At 40.8% G+C, this 21,729-nt stretch overlaps 1 protein-coding gene across 2 annotated transcripts in view; it reads left to right on the top strand.

The window, feature by feature from the left end:
* CD2AP (CD2 associated protein) overlaps positions 1-12,887 on the top strand; it is an 84,667-nt gene extending 71,780 nt beyond the window's left edge. For both annotated transcript variants that reach the window (XM_054179917.1, XM_054179916.1), the window contains 6 exons: positions 348-481; positions 6,885-7,006; positions 7,893-7,979; positions 9,496-9,677; positions 10,834-10,897; positions 12,023-12,887. In XM_054179917.1, the coding sequence (XP_054035892.1) occupies positions 348-481; positions 6,885-7,006; positions 7,893-7,979; positions 9,496-9,677; positions 10,834-10,897; positions 12,023-12,064 (631 nt within the window). In that variant the 3' untranslated portion in view covers positions 12,065-12,887. The remainder of the gene's footprint in view (positions 1-347; positions 482-6,884; positions 7,007-7,892; positions 7,980-9,495; positions 9,678-10,833; positions 10,898-12,022) is intronic.
* The last annotated feature ends 8,842 nt before the right edge of the window (positions 12,888-21,729 follow it).

The raw sequence follows: 21,729 nt of genomic DNA, 5'->3' as shown, positions 1-21,729 counted from the left end.
TTTCCAAACATGTTTCTGAATATTTCAAGTGATATTACTGAAGGTGCTTTTCAGCTTTCTCATTTTCTATGTCATAAAAGTGTAGTATTTTACATTTAAGTGCCAAAATGTAAAAAAATTGAAAACCTTTACTGCAGGACAGAAGGGGATTGTACATGTTTGACAGCTCTGCCAGAGCTGGAACAGAAGGCTTTCCATAAGACTAGAATTGTTCTCTGAAAGAGCTGATTTATCATTTTAGAAAATGATAAAATCTACTGAACTTTTTCAGTTCCTGGTGTAACTCAGTTTTAAGCTGTGTGTTCTCTTGACTAGGTGTGTCTTGTCAATTTTCTTCCTTACTACAGATCTAATGGAGAAGTTGTTTCTCTTCGACCGAAATCTGAAGTTGAGCCAGTAGCAAAACCAAAGTTAGACTCAGAACCATTACCACTGAGACCAAAATCGGTAGAGGTAGATTCACTTGTGGTAAAAGAATCAGGTAAGGAAAGAACAAAATGGTTTTTTGGATCTTTGTTTGGATTACAGTATTTTGCAAGCTTAGACTAAGCTTTTACAGAAATTTACTGAAACTGCCACAGGCTGCAATAATGTCTGTTCAGCAGGAAGTACAGTTACTTAGTATACCTTAGTACTGCTGTGGGTAGCTGATGGTAAGAGTCAGCAAGTGATGAGCAGATGTCAGTTGTCTGTTTGGAGGTAGTTGGTGAGTTCTGTGATAAATGACAGGAAGGGAGAAACACTGGGGTTTGTTCCTCTAATCTGAAAGCATGGGGGGCTTTGCTGCTGCTTTTACCTTGCACTTTTATGAAATTATTTTCCTTACTGACTGGTTCTGTTCTGCTCTTGCATTTCAGGTGGCTTTTGCTTTTATAGCTAACTATTTTCAGTAATGCCAATACCTTCAGTGTTCTGCGATTAAAACTGCAGCTCTTCTAGATGATGACTTTATCATACCTTAAATTTGGGCCAGCATGGAGCATTGCTCATTTTATTTTTATGTTTATGGCTATGCTTAATGTGCTTTGAAACCACATTTGCATCTCTTTAAATCTGAATTAGACCAGTAAATCCTTTTGATACTGCTTAAAGCACTTACTGATGATCAGGCTATCTGAGCTATTCTATAGTTACAAGTTGTCCTTTACTGACTGGAGCTGATTTCAGTCGTCTGTTTGCATCGAAGCCAAAGATCATCTGATGTGGACTTTTTTTTTTCTTCTTGAACTCTGAATTTTTTTTGTATGATTAACTACTGAGGAAAAAGCTTTAGTCAGTTTTACCTGCAGTGTTTGGCTTGCATATCTCAAATGCAACCTTTAATCTCACAAAAGGTTTTAGTAATAAAGCATTTTAAAATAGTATAACTTGATTTATTTTGCTGTATTTTTTTTTTTAAGGCCAGTTATGATATCCAAATGGTAGAATAGTTGGTCCTAAAATGTAAGAAATTTTTGTAGGGGAGAAAAAGAATGCACTAACAAACTGAAGCAGTTTATGAATCGAAAAGACTACTCCTGATTTTTCCATTAAGTATTTAAAAATGTGTTGCTAAGCTTAAATGGTTTTGATGAGAAAAGGCTGGTTCATGTATGGTTTTAAAACAGAAGTTATATTTTTCTGAGCCACAGAAAGCTGGACTTAAGCAGGCATTAAATATTTTAGAAATGCAACAAATAGTGATACCCTGAAGTATTTAGAATTAACCCCCCCATTCCCCAGTACAATCTATGCATATACTGTGATATGCCTCGTCTTAAAGGTTTCAAACTGGCAGTTAAGCTATTGCCTCTATTTAAAGGTTTGAGTGGGAAGGGAAACACTTACAGGCCAAAGTAAGCTGAGAGATGAAAGATCAATGCACAACCTCATTTTAAAAATGTAAACCACAGTATCACAATGTAACTAAGGCTGGAAGAGACCCCAAGTATCATCAAGTCCAACCTGTCCCAACAGACCTCACGACTAGACCATGGCACCAAGTGCCACGTCCAATCTCCCCTTGAAAACCTCCAGGGACGGCGACTCCACCACCTCCCTGGGCACTACCACTCAGATAATTATCTCTAGGATTGTGCTGGATGTGTTACTGTATTTTTTTTTAAGTGCAGTAATCTTGACATCTTTAGTAACCAGAGTGGCAACATACAGTAGCTGTGATATTAGGTATCCATCTATATAAAACCCCTAATATTGCACAGATTCAGGAAAAAAAAAATCATTCTGATTTGATAACATAAGATTTTTGTAGGTGCATGGAGAAATTAATGATTTGACTACCTAGGTGGAGCAGGGGACAGAGGTGCATAGCAAGCAAGTGGGTGAGGTCTGTTCAGTGTCCTTGTTTGGTCAGAGCCTCAGGCAGTCTGTGTGAGGAGGCAGCACTGACAGTATCAAGGAGCTGCTGTTTGAGGGACGTTTCAAAGATCTGTTGCTATGTGAAACTACCTTGGTTTAAAGTGATCTGTATAAGTCATTTATACTTTTACTATCCTTGATTAGTCCAAACTCCTGCTCCAACAACATGATCAGTTGTATGCTTTATGCATTCTGCTGCTAAAGACATCATGCTCTGTGCAGCAGCTGAGGCTGTACAAAGCTCCAAAGATAGTGAGTCCTTATTAAACGCTGTTAAGTTTTATATCTTACAAGAATTAGAATAGATATTAACACACGGAGGAAATTATATGGCTGGGGCTGGCAACTGCATTACCAGCATCTCTTTTAATTTTTTTTTTTATTTTTAACCCTTGCAATTGAGGTCCTGAAGTGAATGAATTTTTAGGAAACCAATTTTTAAAATTTGAGTTTCACCATTGCAACTTAGTTTGACCACGAAGTGTGGTGTAGGTTGAGACACTTTTAATTTAGCCCAAGGAGAAGCTGTCAATATTTTATATCTATAGGATAGATGCCAAAATTAGGCCTTCAGACATCTGGTAAGGAGAAATGCTCTAAAACATTCAGAAATAACTGATCATGTTTGAAATAGCACCACTTGAAGCTTTATTTTTAAAATTGCATAAATGTTGCTCTGTTCAGTTAGAGTTGAAGTGCTGTAAAAGACTAAAGCTGTAATGCTAGCATGCTGAACATGTAAAGCGATTCTGTTTCTTCTACAAATGTTTCTTTTTCCTGCTTTGTAAAATAATTTTTTTTTTTTTTTGTTCAGTATCTTTTTCTAGACATTCCTCTCCTTGACTTTTCTTTCCAGATTTTGTTTCCTATCCTGTTTGCCATGTTTCCCTTCTTACGTGTCAGGAAATTACCCTACCCTTCTCCATTTTGGTAAGATAACAATCTCTAAGGAAATCCAAATGCTTTTTGCCATACGCATCATAGCCGCCTCTTAATGTCATAAGCATAATTTTCAGTTGCAGCTATTGATAATAAACTTTGTGGGTTTCAGTTCAAAATGCCTTTCTTTGTTTTGGTTTGGTTTGTTTGTTTGAATGCCTGTTTTCCTTAGCTGTTCAAGAAGTTACTTTAAGTATACTTTCCAATTAGGAACTTGTGGGGACTGAAAAAATAAACCAACTGGAAAGCCTTTACAGTTCAGCTATTGATAAGTGAAGCCTAATGTTTGTAGTGAACTGTGTTCAGAATTTACAGCACTTATGGCGTGTGTCTGGGTTGAATGGCTTTGTCTTTCCGTACACACAAATTAAGCAGTTGTGGAGCCTTTAAGCACTGTATCCATCAGGGTTGGGTATTTAGTATCATGAATCTTGTAAAATAATTTATTTTTGAAAGGTGCATATTGGACACATGCTTAATTGGAGCGATGGTAAGGTATCACACACAGAGTATCACTCACCAAGGTTGGAAGAGACCTCAAAGATCGAGTCCAACCTGTCACCACAGACCTGATGACTAGGTATTTGCTAAACAGTAAAATGAAATTATCCCCTAATTTTTTTGGGGTGCAGTCTCAGCAAGATGAGTAAGAGGAAAAAGGACTGCAATGTTTTCTTACTCTGCAGTGTAACATGAGGTCTTGTTATCTAAAATACTGGATGTTTCACTTCTGTCATTTGGCTTTTTAACCCCAGCCATGTGAGGTACTGGAACCATAATTTCTTGAAGCAATGTTTCAGCTTTGCTTCTTTGTCATGAAGGCTTTTATAGACCAACTTCTGTGAATACAACTGAGGTGTTTGTAAATCTTAACCACCTGTCACCTAGTTGTATCTGCTAAAGCTCCTGAAAGTTGTGTTGTGGATATGTGTTAAGCTTGCAGAAGAGACATTTTTAATAGGCTTTCCTAAGCAACTATGTAAGCATACATCACCTTTCTAGCAAGAAAGGTGCTCTTGCTTAGCCTTAAAATATCTTTTTTTTTTTTTAACTTAATTATCCCCACATGAATGGTTATGGAATTGCTCTTTGGGCACTCTGATGGGATTTTGCTGAACAACTATTCAGTGGATGTCTGGAAGAAAGTGAATAGATCAATCACTTTACTAATTGAAATGGTTGTAAATTGTGAACTTTCAGTGGGGTCTATCAGTCCATCAGTAGCTCTGTTGATTTCGGTAGGGCCAGGCTTTCTCCTAAAATAACGAAGAATGCTGTTTAAAAAGAAAAACAAGAAAAACCCCACAATAAAATAAACTGGCCCACCACCAGTGAAACCACAAACCCTAATCCCCACCAGCATGTGTTTTCATTTCTTCTTGATATCAAAGGAACAAAATAAAAAGATTAAAAGAGGAAAATAAAAGTACTGTTAGATTTTCTTTCAACTGTAATGTGCTAGTAATATTTTAATGCTGAGCAATTGTCTCAGGTGTAGCAATTTCTTTTACAAGCTATTATAAATACGAAAAAACCCCTGGCTTTAGTGTCATCCCACCATCCATATTTAAATCATATACAATTTGAGACTCTAGCAGTCTTTACCTTCAAGCCTTGTCAGATACTCTTCCCCTCGCCCCCCCCGCCATAAGTTCATGTTATTCTTCATATGTCCTTAATATACTTGTTCATGGAGACAGAATTGCCATTCTGATCCTAAAACAAACTTGATTTACAGTTCTTTGAATTTGTTTCCAAGTGATTAGTCACGTCTGCAAAATGACAAAAGGAGGATGGTTTAAAGGCAATAATTACTGAGATGGGGTAGAAAGTGCATTTCTTTTTCCCCCTGCCTTCTTGTTACCTTTTTAATAAGACCTATCTAATGTAAATCCTGATTTTGACATTTAGTACTCTGGCCTTCCTAACAGAGGAGTAAAGAACTTGAAGTTATACCACTTGGACAATATTACTTGACTTCTAAGAAGTTAAATATTTTACTGGCACAGACTACAACAAGAATACCTTCCTAGTTATTTATTTCTCCCTCATCCTCTTTTCCGTCAGTCACCTGCCATTCATCACTCTTCTGTTTCTTCCTCCTTCATTTTTCTTCCCTACTTTAATTGCAAATATGATTACATGTTTACAAAAGACTGTTTGCATAGTCAGCAAAACTGATTTGTAATAGATAGTGTTATAAATGCTTGCATTTCAACCAGGCAACAGATGATGAAGCTGGTATGTTCAGGGGTGTCTGAAAGATGTGAGTATACACTAAGGACATTAAGGATGGTAACACAGTAATAAACATTAAAATCAGACAAAACATTCAGTGGAATTCTTAGTTCCTACAGGTGTAGATTCTTTCACAATGTGTTAGTAAAACTTGGATTGTCAGATGATTTTAGGTCATCCAAACAATGAAATATGAATTGTCTGGCTCAGTGCTCTTAGGGCTTTTTTTCTTATCTGCCTTCTTTCTGTAGCATGAAAATGAATGAGAAGATAGGCAAAGAAGTATCATAGCTTTTGTTTGATAAATTATCATGTCATGTAAAACTCAGAGGTGACCAAAAGAAAATCACCAACCCAACCCCAAAACTGTGGATGCTGCTTTCCATGCGCATAGTAAATGCTGTGTGGCATTTTTAGTGAAATGTTTAGAATCTCTAGAATAAGTCTAACAAATTTGTGTTGTAAAATGATATATAACATCTGTAATCTTATGTTGATACTTTTAATTAAAACTGTCTCTTTACACATCTGTTGGCAGGTAAGTAGTAGTATTTTTGTGGAGAAACAGTTTAGTCCAGTCATTCACTAGGTGAAGTACTTAGGTTATTACATATGTTCTGTTCTTCCTGTTGATAGGTATTTTCCTAAGATTGACTCTCTCCATAGGATGCAAAGAATTTCTGCTAATCTAAGAGAGTTTACGTAGAGCTCTGAGTATAAAGAAACCAAGGAGCAAAGAGATCTGTATGATCCAGTCAAGTATGAGAATGGTGGTTTGAAATGTTTCATGATTTGATGAAGTCACGTATATTCTTTAGACAAAGTATTGCATATGAAAACCCTGCCCTGCAGTTTAGTGTCTTCTTAACTGACTTTCACCAAAGTATGCACTTTATCATGTCGCTTTTATTTTTGTCTTCGTCACTAAACTTGGATTTTCAAGCTTTTCATGCAAGTGTAGTGAGAACAAAATAGACTCTCTTCAGTAGAATATGGCATCTCTCTAGAAAAGGCATAAATATATATTTTGTGCAGATACTTATTAGGTTTTTTATGCTTCCATGTTACTGCAGCACTTTTTCTGTGGAAAACTTGAACTTAAATGCTAGTTGAAGTAAGTTTTGAATTCTTTTCGATAGGTAAAATTCATTTTTCTACACACAACGATGTTGTTTCACATGGCTCATGTTGAATATGCTGAAAATCTGTGAAAAAATAAGATACTGATAAAATTTTATTTTACTTTTTTCTTAAAGAAAAAAACAACACACAACCCAATTTGAAAAAAAAAAAGAACCCAAGAGAACCGTCTGGTCTTGATGGTGGCCTCTGTTTTCATCTTTTTCTAGATCTGTTAAGCTTCGATGATGTAATAGCTACCTCAGATAATCTCTCGCATCCTACTGCAAACCGACCCAAGATGCCTGGTAGGAGGCCACCTTCACGTTTCATTAGCAGTTGTAGTAGTCCTGTGAGTATACTGGGTGTATTTTTCTAGTAGTGAATGATGAACTAACTTCCCAGGAAGCAGGATTGGGCCAGGAAACAGTCTTACAAACCATTTGCCTGAGAGTGAAATGCAGAATGCCATAGAGGTTCAATTCTTACAGGCTTTGTCTACAGGAATATCCATTCCTATGGGAGAAGTGTATTTAAGAGAAGCAACGCAGCTGCTTTGCAACTGAAGAGGTCTTTTGGTGCTGTGGGGTAATGCTGCCAGAAGTACTCAGTCTATCCCTGATGGTAAAACAGCTGTTGTGCATGCACACAACTCTGAAGCTGTCTTAAGGCCTTACAAGCCTAACAGTGTGTAGTCTTTGGCCACAACCAGTTTAATGTTGCTGTAATGGAAGACTTGTCATCTCATCTGCTAAGATATGAGATTGTCCAGCCATGAGAAGCAGGTGATGCAGAGTCCTTGAAATAAATTTATATTAGCAGGTGTTGTAGAGTTCAGTCATACCAGTTACCATCTACAGTCACTGCCTGTTAATGTTTTTATTTTACAGAAGCGTGCATAAGCTCCCAAAAGGACTGTAAGCACTGCAGAGATCCTTGAAAATCCTGCCCAAGATTCCTATGTCTGATTTAAATCCAGCTGAATGAGTGTTGTGGGGGGAAAATGTTCTGACAGGCAGGGAAAGAAAACTATGGCAGTCTAAGAATTTACTGTTTGGTTTGGTTTTGTTTGCTTTGTTTTTTGTGGTTGTTTTTGGTTTGTGGTTTTGGTTTGTTTTGTTTGGTTGCTTTTTATTTTCACTATTTAATCTTTAGAACTGTGACGTTTCTTGTGTATGTACTTTAAAAATATTTTTAATTATGAAAATGTTTTTATTTTCTTATGACTGGTTTACCAGGTGAGTCAAAATGTGAGTCCAGAAAAAAGTTTGAAGGTGCAGAAAGAAGAAGAAAGTGCCAAACCAAAGCCAGTTGAAACAAAAAAGGTATGATATCGAGGAGCTAGATCAGTACCAGCAGCTAGGCATTCTGTTCATCTTGCTTGTATTTCCACTTTGGGTTGATGGAACCTGGGATTTGTTTGGAAGCTGGGATTGTTTAGCCTGGAGAAGAGGAGGCTCAGGGGAGACCTTATTGCTCTCTACAGCTACCTGAAAGGTAGTTGTAGCCAGGAAGGGGTCAGTCTCTTCTCTCTAGCAGCCAGCACCAGAACAAGAGGACACAGTCTCAAGCTGCACCAGGGGAAGTTTAGGCTCGAGGTAAAGAGAAAGCTCTTCACTGAGTGTAATGGGTTGGGGCAGGTCCCCTCCCCACCACAGGCAGAAATAACGACTCAGGCAAACGGATTGCAAAAGTGATGAAAGTTTAAATAGAAAGCAGTGAATGTTACAGAGAACCCAAAGCGCAGTGACAAAGAAAGATCCCATCCCCACCTGAGGGTGCATGCAAAACCCCCAGGGCTCCTTCTTCCCCCTCCCTCTGCTGGGCTAGTCTCAGCTGGCCAGGCCTGAGACTGCCCATCCCCCTGTGGCCTTGGGCCCAATCAGGCCATGGCCGGGAGATCTCTCCCCCAGTTACCAAGTCTCGGAGAGGGAAGGAAAGAGGAAGTGCCAGACTCCGCACTGGATCTTATAGTGGTGCAAAGAATTATGGTAGGAAATACACAATTTCCTGTGTCCATCCCTCTGGGCTGGACTTCTGGACACAGGAAGTGAATGCACCAGGGGGGCACCCAGCTCAAACTACAACACTGAGAGAATCATTCGTCATTGGAATGTGCTGCCCAGGGAGGTGATGGAGTCCCCATCCCTGGAGGTGTTCAAGAGGGGACTGGCCGTGGCACTTGGTGCCATGGTTTAGTCATGAGGTTTGTGGTGACAGGTTGGACTCGATCTTTGAGGTCTCTTCCAACCTTGGTGATCCTGTGATCCATCTAAATGCAAAGTTGTATTTAAATGCAAGTGTGCAAATCTCTTCTAGTATAAAGTCCATAATCAAAATTTTAGTATTGAGTGCGTTAGTTTTGATGAGAACTATTGCATCAGGTAGTGTGGAAACCATGGTGGTATTTCCCAAATAATTTTTGTGTCTGCTCAGCCTTTAGTCTCCCAACAGAAAGGACAACTGAGCAGATCAGAGAAGTGCATGAAAATTTGATGAGCCGGTGGGCTGCATTAAATAACTGGGGGAATATTGTTTTGGGGTTTGTTTGGTTGGTTGGTGGTTATGGGTTTTTTAAAAAGTAGAGACAGTGCAGTGTAGCTGCGTTAAAGTGACTCCAGGAACCTCAGGGAAATGCTTCATAAAGGCCTGTATAAAATAATTATCTCTTACACTACAGTAGCTCATTTGAACTGGATTTTTTTTTCACCTTTTAAATAGGAAATTAAGGAAATCGTTGCACATGTAGCTTCCATACCAGTGCACCTGTGTGCTGTAATTAGTTTATAAAGATTTTATTCTTATTTTTCTACTGAATTTTATTTTTTCTTTTCCCCCTAGCCATCTGCATTCAGCCCACTAGTTCCATCTTCATCTCAGAGACCAAGTTCTGCTATACTAAACTTTCTTGCTGGAGACATCCAACATAAAGGAGAAACAGAGGAAAACATTTCTGTGGAAGAGCTCAGGACTCAGATTAATGATTTGATGAGTTTAGTGGATGCACTGAAGAAAGAACATGGGTAAATAATCATTTCCTTCTCAATCTACAGAGGGGTGGGTATTCATCTTGCAAATACCTTTAATTCCAGGGTGCTTTCTTTTTTTCAATAAAAGAATGAGTAATATTAATTCAGAACTTTTCTTTGGAAGTTGATCCAACTAGGTGTCCTGAGTACATGCAGATTTGATGTCAGAGTATTTTTGAAATGTGTACACTTTTTCCTTTCTACTTTGCACTCCTGCATACATTACAGCTTTTCAGAGAATGCTTCTTAAATAGTTGGTACTTCCACCAGAAGGAAAAGTAGAGAATTTTTGCAGCATTTAAGATAAGTACCCATGCTGGCTATTGTGTTACACCACACACAAGTAATTGCAGTATTAATATGACTTGTAGTAGGGGAAAATATTACTGACATTTCAAATTGGTGATCATGATGGTGGCCCCATCACCTGTGTGCTTGTGAGTGGGGTTGTGTTTTGAGAGTGATGTGGAAGAGAAATACAACTGGTGTTTGAGTAAATGTAGTAAAGACTCATCTGCAAGAACTTTACCATTTCTGGGTTTTGTTTCACAGCACAAACATTCATTTTGGTGCCATTTAAATGATAACTAGGATAAACCAAATTGGTATTTAGAGTGACCTCTTGAGAGGTTATAAAGCATCAAGGGTCAGTTAGTCTCCAAAGCAAACTAGTCAGTTACAGAGTACTGAAGATTAATGATCTAATTCTTCAACAGCTTGGTGATAATTCATTGCACTGTCTTGATTTAATGCAGTTGTGAAATGAAACATGGGTTTGGAACTTTATATTCTAAAGAATTTCTATTCTAGTGTAGAAGTTGCCAGGTTATTTGAGCTTAAATTCAAATCTTCAAGTCTAAAAAAACAGTACAAATTTTTAAGTAGCCTACTTAAAATTGTGATTATGAGTTAAGATAAATGTTGAGAGATGGTGGAAGATTGTGGCCCACCGGATTTTGAGCACCAGTTCACTAGTGCAGGCGCTTATGGGCAGGTGCTTATGTAAGTTTTGTTTCTAGGATCTAGCATCAGACAGTTGCTATATGAATTACTTGTATAAAATTTAAAGCCTGTGCTTCCTGATTTCAGTAATAGGCTTCTTTTTTTCTTTTTTGCTCCTCTAACTCTTGTTTTTGGTAACTACTACCAGGAGAGAACTGGAAAAAATAAAGAAGGATTTGCAAGAAGAGAAACTGTTGCGAAGTAATCTGGAGGTAATGTTGGCAGTTGGAGGGGCGTAAAGTATACAAGTATGTAGGCAGTGTTCTGGAGTTTGATGCCATAGGAAGGTTCTTCATGAAACCCCACCTAAAGTCCTGTGTTCAGCTCTGGAGCCCCCAACACAAGAAGGGTGTCAAACTGTTAGAGCAAGTACAGAGGAGGGCCACAAAGATGATCAGAGAGATGGAGTATCTCTCTTACAAAGACAGGCAGAGAGAGTTGGGATTGCTTAGCTTGGTGAAGAGAAGATTCTGGGGACAACTTAGGCCTCCCCTCAAATACCAGAAGGCTACTATGTAGCTGTCTTGATCCAGGTAGATAGGATAAACATAAGGGCAACCACAGTGTCTTATTTACACAATATTCACCCCTATAAATGAGTGAAGATTTTGACTGTCCTCTGGTGCCCATTGATAATGCATGGGGAAGTCTACTGAGATGTTTATTATTCTGGAGAGGGACTTTTTACAAAGGCATGTAGTGATTTGATGAGGGATGATGCCTTCAGACTGGAAGAAGCTAGATTGAGATTAGACATTAGGAAGAAATTTTTCCCCACAAAGGGTGGTGAGGCACTGGAACAGGTTGACCAGAGAAGCTGTGGAGGCTGCAGCCCTGGAAGTGTTCAAAGCTGAGGTTGGATGGGACCTTGAGCAACCTAGTCTAGCAGAAGATGTCCCTGCCTGTTGGCATGGGGTTAGAACTCCATGATCTTTAAGGTTCCTTCCAAACAAACCATTTTGTAGTTCTAGGAAATACAAATTAATTGTGGCGTGGTATTTTGCATGAGGGCTGTTTCTGGAAGTTACTCCAAAGAAGTGATATAGTGTTACATGGGGACATGTGAAGTGATCCACTGCTATGTTGTTGAGAGTGATTTTTTTTGTCCAGTAAGATGTACAGAACTGCAGGGACATTTACATTTCTTGCTTGTGTAGCAATACGTTAGTATAAAATCAGCTCTTAAGTATTGAACTGTCAAATGTTTCTGTGCTACAATTTTTATTTACTTTTATGTCTTTGAAATATAAAGTTTATAATTGTGGAGAAAGCTCCGAAGACTTCATATAATTGCTACTTTAATACTGACTTTCTTCTCAAAATGTCCATTTTTCCAGCTTGAAATAGAAAAATTGAAGAAAGCAATGATGTCTCCATGAGACAGCTATGGAATCAATGTTTTTAACTCGCCAGGAATTCAAAGTGAAACGCAAGGAGAACTGACTCTTACTTCATAATGAGGGATGCTGGTGTTCTACAGATGTAAAGAGAAAAATACAGAAAAAATAAAAGGAATATAGTCTTTTATGCAGAGAAATACAAAAACAAAAAGAAGAATGGTGTAATATTTTTTTTTGCCAATATAAAAGAGGCCTTATTTCTTACTGTGCTGGAACTGCAGACCTTATTTTTGGGTTTGCTTGAGAATACTACTGAATCTGTATAGAAAGAGGGAATTCTTCATAGATTTTTATTGAATACCTGTAGCTTAATTTTTAAAGAGATCTATGCTATAAATAGGGTGATTTATTCTTTACAGCTACTCTGTAAAATAGTCTGTTGGGAGGGATGGGATAACTGTATTGTAATTGTAGTCACTACTCTTCCCCTACGAGCAAAAGGGAATACATGATGTTTGTCTAATTTTGGCAGTCTTACCCAGGGTTATGCTGTTGTGCCTGTCTGCAGTGAGAATATTAATATCCTGTGTATAAGTTGAGTAATGAGATAGGAATTTGTAAATGCAATGAAGCAGGTGAAACTCCTATGCATTGTAGGAAGAAAGAATGATCTAATTTGAGTAGTTTAGCAGAACCTTTTGTCACTTGCACTATTGGATTGGAAAGGGATTTAGGACTGAATCATGATGTTAGGACAAATTTAACTTTTAAAACCACAAAATGCAAGAAATACAGAAACAAGATTAGAATCCAGTCTTAACTCAACCTGTTGTGCCTAAACTATTGCAGCATACAGCATGAAAAAGTCTGAAGACACAACTTCTGTGCTGTGTATCTAAACTGAAGGCATTAGTCTTTCTAGTGGTTTAAATATGCATCTGTTTTTACAAGAGTCAGGTTTTGCGTATGCAGTGTCTCCAAATGAATCCCTTGGGAATTTTGATACTCTCAAAAGGTCTCAATATTTATATATTTATGCCATATACTTTCTCAACTATACTGTGTACCTCTAAATTTAATAGCATCTTTGTGTTTTTGAGAGTGATTGGAATAGTTTGACAGCATTGTACTGGTGTCCAAGAGGGTGTCTATCATATCTTACTGAAAACAGCTGAAATCCTGTGGATTGCCATTGTCTGTAACCCCTGAGCTCAACTCAGTGCACCAGAATGATATACAGATAATATGCAAAGTGATGGGAGACAATTATATTTATTGCTGTGTTCATTTGATTAGAGAGTTAAAAAAACATGCAGCTTCAGAAAGCCAGTTTGCATTACTGCTATTAGGAATCACCTTATCTCCCTTTGGTCTGCCAGAATTTAAATGGCAAATGCATGCCCTGTTCACCAGTAACAGAAATCATTACTCTTCTATTTGTGGAAATAGACAAAATACAGTAATTACTTATTATGTCACTTGAGGAAGTGACATGGCAGTGTTACTTCTTGAGAGCTGATGAACCATAAACTAGAAACATCAAAAAGTCAATTGGAGGATGTCAGTTGTTGATTGAAATTGCTTATGAAATTTGATTAATATATATACAAAATGCACGCATTAAGTAGTATTTGGTAGTCACATTGCTCATAAGCTGATTCAGTATTAGTGCTTTTAACTTCTAATTGCCTACATGCATCACAAATGAGGATTTGAGCCAGATCTTTATATTGAGGAATAATGTGCAGCAGTAATGCTTCTCAGCAGACACTAAACTCTTGCTTAGAACTCATACCTCTAAGTCAGGTGATGAAAAGCAAGATTTGAGCCTGGTGGAGCAGCCAATTTTGTTATACAAGCTCCCCACTGTGATTAGAACATGAAACACATCTTGGAATGGATTGCTTTACAGAAATTGTGTCTGCATGTAAGCTTGTAGCAGACAAAGAGACAATCGGTTAAAACCACAAATGAAAGGTGTTAGCTGTTTAATGGCCTTTTGTTTGCTATAGCAATAAATGACCCAAGTGCAATGACTGGATTGAAAAAACAACACCCTCCTTTAAAAGTCGCTGCTATGAGGATTTTTGACTATAAGGAAATTGCCCTGATGTGTGTCTTTGTTGTCTCCAGCTAGTGTTAAGTACTTGAGTGGAGGGGGTAATGGTTTTGAAGACATTCCACAGTACTACAAGTTCCTAAAAGCAGGATGCTTCACTGACTTGTTTACCGGTGCTGTAAAATGATGCATGCTATCCAAACTCGGTGAATAAAAGAAGCTTTAAAACTTACTGAAATGTCTGCTCAGTTCCATTCAGGAATGTTTCCTATGCCATTAAATTCTTTGCAGGGTTTCAAGGGCTGGGAGTAAAGTATGCAATTATTTATACAGACCCCTTTATAGAAGCATAGAATCATTTCAGTTGGAAAAGACCTTTGACTTCAAGTCCAACCATTATGCAACTGTACCAAACACCTCCACAGGGATGGGGATTTGACCACATCCCTGGGGAGCCTGTTTCCAGTGTCTGAGAACCCTTTCACTGAAGAAGTTTCTTCTGATCCCCAATCTAGACCTTCCCTGGTGCAACTCGAGCGTATTTCCTCTTGTCCTATCACTTGTTACTTGAGAGAAGAGACTCCCACCATGCTCCATCCTCTGTTCAGACAGCTGTAGAGAACGATAAGGTCTCCCCTCAGCCTCCTTTTCTCCAGACTAAACAACCCCAGGTCACTCAGTTGTTCCTCACAAGAGTTGTTCTCCAGGCCCTTCACCAGCTTTGTGCTCTTCTGTGGACCCACTCCAGCCCCTCAGTGTCTGTCTTGTAGCGAGAGTTCTAAAACTGAACACAGTACTCAAGGTGTACCCTTATCAGTGCTGAGTATCGGGGGACAATTACTTCCCTGGTCCTACTGGCCACACTTCCTGATACAGGTCAGGATGCTGGGAAATTAGCTCCTGTTCCTAGAAAAATTCTGCCTGTACTTGTCAAGAATCTGATTGTAGATCTGGCCTTGCTTCACTGCAGTAAAATTAGTTAGATTCTGGATTTGCATTTATCTTTTCAATGCTAGTCATGCTCCAGTGGTCAGCTCCTTACACTGTTACTTTGAAAATCCCCAAAGGTTAATTAGTTGGCTAGGAGCAGGACTGCTTCATAATCTCAGCAATCTTTTAATAATTGCTTTTGGACAAAATCACTCTAGCATGCCCTTCTTCAGCTTGATGATGGTTTTATTCTGATGTAATTCTGGAGGTTTATCTAGCATAAAAATAGTGAAATGGGATGGATGTTTAGCCTGTGAGTATGAAAATAAGTACTTTGGAGAAAATGTTTATGCCTTCCAACTGAGCCTTCTGAAGGTTGCTGATTTGAAACTATGACTTGAAGTCAAGCAGTATGATTGACCTTAGCCAAGATACCATTTGTGCAGAAAGTCAAATGAAACAGAACTTGAAGTAAATAAAAAGGCTTTGAAAGAAAAAAAGAAGTATGTGGCAATCTGTGACACCTAAAATCATGTTGCCTAAAACTGGATATTCTTGCTATGGTGATTTTTTTTATTGTTCCTATTTTTAACCTAGAACTTAACAGCTTTTTATGATCCTTTGTGCATAACTTATTTATTGTTGTTCTGTACAGTTTTCCTCTTGCCTTGCAAATTAACATTAAAAAAACCCCAAACTCACTCCCTTTTAGGGAAATTACTTCCTACTTTTATTTTTCTAAAGGTGAAATTTACTGATCTTCAGTTGGACCACTGCTTAGGCTAGAGGGAACATGCCCTCATCACCCTCACAGCAGTGGCAGAGGGAGCCTTTAAGAAAGAGTGGGACTGACTGGTTGGCACCAGTATGGGCATCAAGCATATACACACACTTGTGACTAAAAGCACCTTGGCAAGGCTGCTGGAAAGCAGCACGGTAGAAGAGGTCTCTGGGTCCTGGTGGATGCCAAACTGACCAGAAGCCACCATGGTACCATTGCCCAAAGTTGCAATTGGTTCTCTGGGCTGCACTGGGCAAAGCCTTGCCAGTTGCTGGAGGGAGATGACCCTTCCCCCTTCCTCAGTTCAGCACTGGTGAGCCTGTGTCTGCAGTCCTGGGCTCCTTAGTATGAAGGAGACATACTAGGGAGAGCCCCCAGTGTTAACATTGAGAGAGCAAGAGCTGTCTTGTGTTTACCTGCTGCTCACCCGCCACAGTGCTTGGGGAGAGTGCAGCTCTTGTTCAGCAGCACTGTCTGGCACCAGGACTCACTGGCACCCCTGCTCTGAGCCAGTTGAGCCTCACCAGTGTCCTGTGTGACACATGTGGACCTGTTGGGATGGGCCAGCTAAATTGCTGCTGTGGCTTCAGGCAGGCTTCCTCCATGGCTCAGGGACACCCTGGTATAGCCAGGCCCCACAACAGCCACTATTCTCATGCCTGGCCCCATCTGCTCTGCAGGGATGACCCTGAGCCCATGCAGTGCTGTGTGCCTGTCCCAGCATCACTGGAGCCACAGCTCCACCAGCAGCTGTAGGTGACCCAGGACTTCCTCCTCTTCAGTGACACAGACTCACACAACCAATCAGGTTGGAAAAGACCTGAGAGATCATAAAGTCTAACCTATTGCCTCCTGACATCTTGGTCATTGCCAAGTCTGAGTAAGACTCCCAGACCTTAGCTGCTTTTCCTCCCAAGCCATGGCCCTAGCACCAGAGCAGGGCACCCAAGAACTAGGCTCAGGCCTCCAGCACCCTGGTGCTGCATGCACCTATGGTCATGCTCCTGGCAGGTTGGTGCTAGAAGGGAGCCACCAAACTCAGCCATCTCCAGGTTGTTCCCTGCTGTACTTCTCTTTAGATATGGCAGTGGCCCACACCCCATGCTCTGCCTGGCCCTGGGCCAGCAGCAGATGCTAAGCAGGGGCAAGGGGTCAGCTGGGGAAGCCACTGAAGAGGAGGAGGGAAAGCCCACCAGATGCTTTATTCTCATCTGGTCCTGTGGCTCCTGCATCATCACCTTCAGGTGAGTCTTGGTGCCACATCCTAACAGAGAGGTGTGGACAGTGTGTCTGTCCTGCCCCCTGGCAGTGCTCATCTGGCACTTCTCTGTGCCTCTTTATTCTTTTCTCCTTGGCAGCTGTTGGGATCTGCAGCAGGAGGGGCTTGCCCTTTGGGTGGCTGGACACCCTAGCTATTGCAGAGAAGCCTGGGCCATCAGGCTCTGGCACTAACAGGGCTCCCTTTGGCCAACACCTGGCAGCTCTCTGCAGCCAGGATGGCACACTGCCACTGCCCATCCAGGTAAGCAAGCCTGGCCAGGGGGTCCCCATCCCACTGGTTCCTCCACAGAGGTGATGTTCCCAGCAAAGAGACCTTGTGTGGGGCTTAGGGTCAAAGTCAGCTCCCCCTGATCTCCAGCCCTCTCTCTGTCCCACCACACAGAGCTGGGGCTCCTGCCCCTGATGAACAGTCACCTGCCACAGTGCTTGTCTACAGCCAGCTCTCCTTCTCTGTTCCCTGCAGGACCTGCTGGTTCTGCTGGAGGAGCATGGGCCATTCACAGAGGGGTTCTCCTGGCTGGCAGCCAGTGAAAGTGTATTCTGCTAGCTCCAGGAGATCCTTGACAGTGGCATGGAGACCCACCTTGAAAGCCAGTCTGCACATTTGCTGGCCACCATCTTCAAGGTGGACCTTGCTGACCTGGAGCCCAGCAGTTCCCAGCTCCAGCAGTCCTTATGGGTACCTGCTTAGGAGCCAGAGTGCTGGGGATGCTGCCAAAATGCTCAAAGTCTCACACCAAGCCCTTGGCATTGTTCCTCGATTCACAGCTCTATGATGAGTGGAGGAGTGCCTTGCAGAAGACCAGCAGGAAGGAGAAGATGGAGACACTGAAAGAGTAAGTGGGGTGAGCAGCCTTGTCTGCTCCACAGGCACTGGCAGAAATCAGCACTTGCCCACAAAGTGGCAGCCTCTGTGACAAAGCCATCTCTTCTGCTGTCCTGGGATGCTGTTGGAGGGGAAGAGACACAGGAAAATACTTTTCTCCTTGGTGTGCTGCTTTTGGCAAGCACTGGGGCTTGCTCCACAAAGTGACTCTTGCTGAAAGGACAGGGAGAAAGGGAGTGAGGTGGCTGTATGTCAGCAATGGCAGTCCCTCTGCACACCCAAGTTACCTGGGAACAGAGACCTTGTGCAAAGACAGGCACTGATTAACCTTTGATCTCTTCTACCTATCCATTATCCCTGTCCTCAGTTGTCAGGTGACAAGAAGGTCCAGGTTTGTGTCTGGGTCTTGACACTGGTGAGGCTTTGCTTTAAAGCACAACACATGCCAAGGCACTGATGGGAAGGAGGAGATGAAAAAGCATGTTAAACTTGTAAAATGCCAGTGGCAGATGCAAAGATCAAATATGTGTGTGCTTCCTATCTCACTTTTGATCCATCCAAAATGCCCTTCTTCACACCCTAGCTATTGCAGAGAAGCCTGGGCCATCAGGCTCTGGCACTAACAGGACTCCTATCTTTACAATCTACATTGCATGAGGAAGGGGGTGTGACAGCCCTGGAAACTTTTTCCTACTCCTAGTGGGCTTGCAGGAAGTACCTCTCCCTGCAGGGAGGCCTGCAGAAAGAGTGTGAGACTGACTGCAGGTGGTAACCTTGCAGGCAGGAAGCATCCATTAACTCTTTCCGAAGGAGACGTTAAAACGAGGTTTTCACAGCTGCTTTACTTTTGGCTGCTGGTATGAGTTCTCTGAGATGTTCCTGAATGCTAAACTGTTTGCTTTCTCAGAGCAGTATCAAAGCCGCTGATCATATATCTTGGGTAACTGGATTTTGCAATAGCTGAGAAGACAAACCACACCCCTTTGGGTGCCAAGGCACATACCTCGCAGCTTGAAGAATGCAAACCTCAACCAGCCTCAACCAGCTTGTAGAGCATGAGACTGATGCTGCTGCACTCAGGGTTTGGAATACCCTCCCTGCTTGCTAGAAGTCATGGTTCAGATATCTTTCTAGGTCCCTGCGAGTACAGATTTGCACCTCTTCCTTCTGGAAGAAGCATGTGTGTGTGTCTGAGTGTTGAAATATGCCAGCCTTTGTGTCCTTCAGAGGACTATTGCTATGCTTGCATAGTCAAAGTACTAGGTGCATCAAGGGGTACTCAGTCTTGCCATCCTACCAAAACTTCAGGGACCTTGTGGAAGTACCATTCTAGGTGACTAGGAAAAGCCTTTTGTAGCAGGCTCTTCTGATGCTAAGGTGCTACCTTTTAATTTGTCTCTACATAGTGCTATATCAAGTGCAAATCACCTAACCTTCCGAGGTGGGTTGTGTTGTCTCTGTTGTGCTTGGCTTAATTCCTACTTGATAGTAATGAAGATGCAAGGAAGGCTGGATATATCAAAACAGAGAAGTGAAAAAATACCTACCTACCTTTAGACTATAACTGGAGACTTACCTTGTGGCTGAGGACTAACTGAAGTTGTGGTAGCAGACCAAATGACATTATCTCAGGAAACCCTATAAACTCATGTCAAACACTTTGCAGGACTATGGAAAATAGTGACCGAAGCTCTTCCGATGCAGCCCTGTGAGTAGAAAGAATTACTCCTCTGGTATGATAAACTATTTTTTGAAAGTTACTGTTTATTGGAATCTGGCTATTGGAGATGAACCAATATTAAGAGAGCTAACAGGGAACATGGCACAAGGTTCAGCAGACTACTTGCACCCCTTACAATGAGTATACCCATAAAGGAAAGACTACTACTTGCTCTTTAAGCTTTTCAGGTGCACAGGATACTATCAGTTGTGTTGTCTTTGATTTGTGAGTGGTAATGACCAGATTTTGATCATGATTTTTCCCCTCTCTGATCTTTGAAGTCTAGAAAATCTGTTAAAAACAGAAGAGCAGGTGTTGCCTCCTCCACCAGGGGGAAGGATACGAACCATGAAGTCATGATTCATCTGTGAGGACTCCTGGCAAAGGTGGCAATCTGGCAGTTTTGTGGGCGTGTTTATAACTTGTTTTGTCATTTTGCAGTGCAAGACTTTTGGTGTGATCTGCAAGTTCCTCAATGTTAATCCAGTTGGACAAGAAAAGGAGGAGGCAGATGCCCAAGGTTATTTCTTCATGGGAAAACTCTAAATGAATCAGAGCACCCAAGCAAGACCGAGTGAGATCGTAAGAGTGAGACTGGGGCACAATGGCAGCAGATGAATGGTTGGAAGCTCACCTGTGATATCTGGAGAATCTCTGGCTGTGTTAATTTTGCTTACAGTGGAACCCAGACTTCTGAAAACAGTAAGTACAATCACAAAACAATATTTTTCCAGAACTACATGAAAATTATCAGTGGTCTGTGAAATTAGTTTGCTCATAATCTTAATGCACTTAATTGCTTAGGTTGTATTTACTGTCTACATATTACTTCAGCTTGGTGTTCTGCTTGAGTATATGGAAATAATTTCATATCGTAATCATGTTCTGATCTTTTTGCTTATAATTTTGTCATTGGCCTCTAATCACAGTGTTGTCACTTTCAAGAAAATCTGTAAAGATCAGTCTACTTTCGGAATTTGCTTTACTCAAATTCACATTTTTCAAGTGTGGTGCCTTTAAAAATACAACTAATGCCATTCTGTATGATTAAGAGCTTCAATTTTTATCCTCAGATGACCATGCTGAAGACTTTAAAGTCCCCTGGTGGAGCCTTTCTAACTTACTAGGTAGCAAGTGATCTCATTATGGTGGCTCATTGAGTTTTAAGCTAGCCATGTATCATTCAAGCCCTAAAAATAATAGATTTGGTTCCGTAACAGTGGGTTTAATATGGTAAATGTTAAATATACACAGTGAGAGTTTACAGTGTTTGGAAAATGTATTTCTCTGGGTATCTATAGCAAGCCTAGGGGAAATTTCTGTTTTGTACAATATAGTATCACAGAATAATTTCATTTGGAAAGGACCTTTTAGATCATTGAGTCCAACCGTCATCCAACTCTTGCAATTAAGGTGCTAAACCATGTCCCTGAGCACCACACGTATGCATCATACTTGCTTGTAATTTTTGTGCAAGATACTTTCCCCCTTACACTTATCTGTGGTGATTTTTGTTGTTGTTTGTTTTGTTGTTGTTTTGTTTTTCTGGAATAGGGGAGAGCTATGACACCAGGTGCTGGAGGCCCCATTGTCCTTGGGTCCACCTTCCTGGAGGAGTACTTCCCACTGTTGCTGTTGGTTGGTCTGGGTCCTCTGGTAGCTGTCACCATGCAGAGCCAGGCTGCCTTGCTATGTATGCCTCTTGCCAGAAATTAAAAGCGAGAAAATGCTTGGGGTAGTGGAAAGGAGGGATAGTTTTGAAGGGGTTTACAAAATACTTTAATTGTAAACCAGCAGAATTCCCAGAGCAAGGGCTTTGAGTTTAAGGCTGTAATATATTAACAAACATACAGATTACTTTTAAAATACATAATCAATTTCCTTTGTTTTTAACTGGTTTAAGAGGCTCTATCCTCTTTTGTAGCCACAGTATAGCTATTCACTCCTCACTCTTCCTCTCCTGTTGAGGGCTTTACACCCTGCCCCCCAAGGGTGCTGTGATGATGTGAAATCAACTGGTGATAATTTCCTGAGTTTGATAGGTCTGGAAGTGTCCTCTTACTAGTAAGTCGCCTTCATGAGAGAGAGTTTTTGCAAGTCAGCTGCT

The sequence above is a fragment of the Dryobates pubescens genome, chromosome 3, assembly GCF_014839835.1.
Source record: "Dryobates pubescens isolate bDryPub1 chromosome 3, bDryPub1.pri, whole genome shotgun sequence".
Lineage (NCBI taxonomy): Eukaryota > Metazoa > Chordata > Aves > Piciformes > Picidae > Dryobates > Dryobates pubescens.
This window is presented reverse-complemented; position numbering and strand designations above follow the sequence as displayed.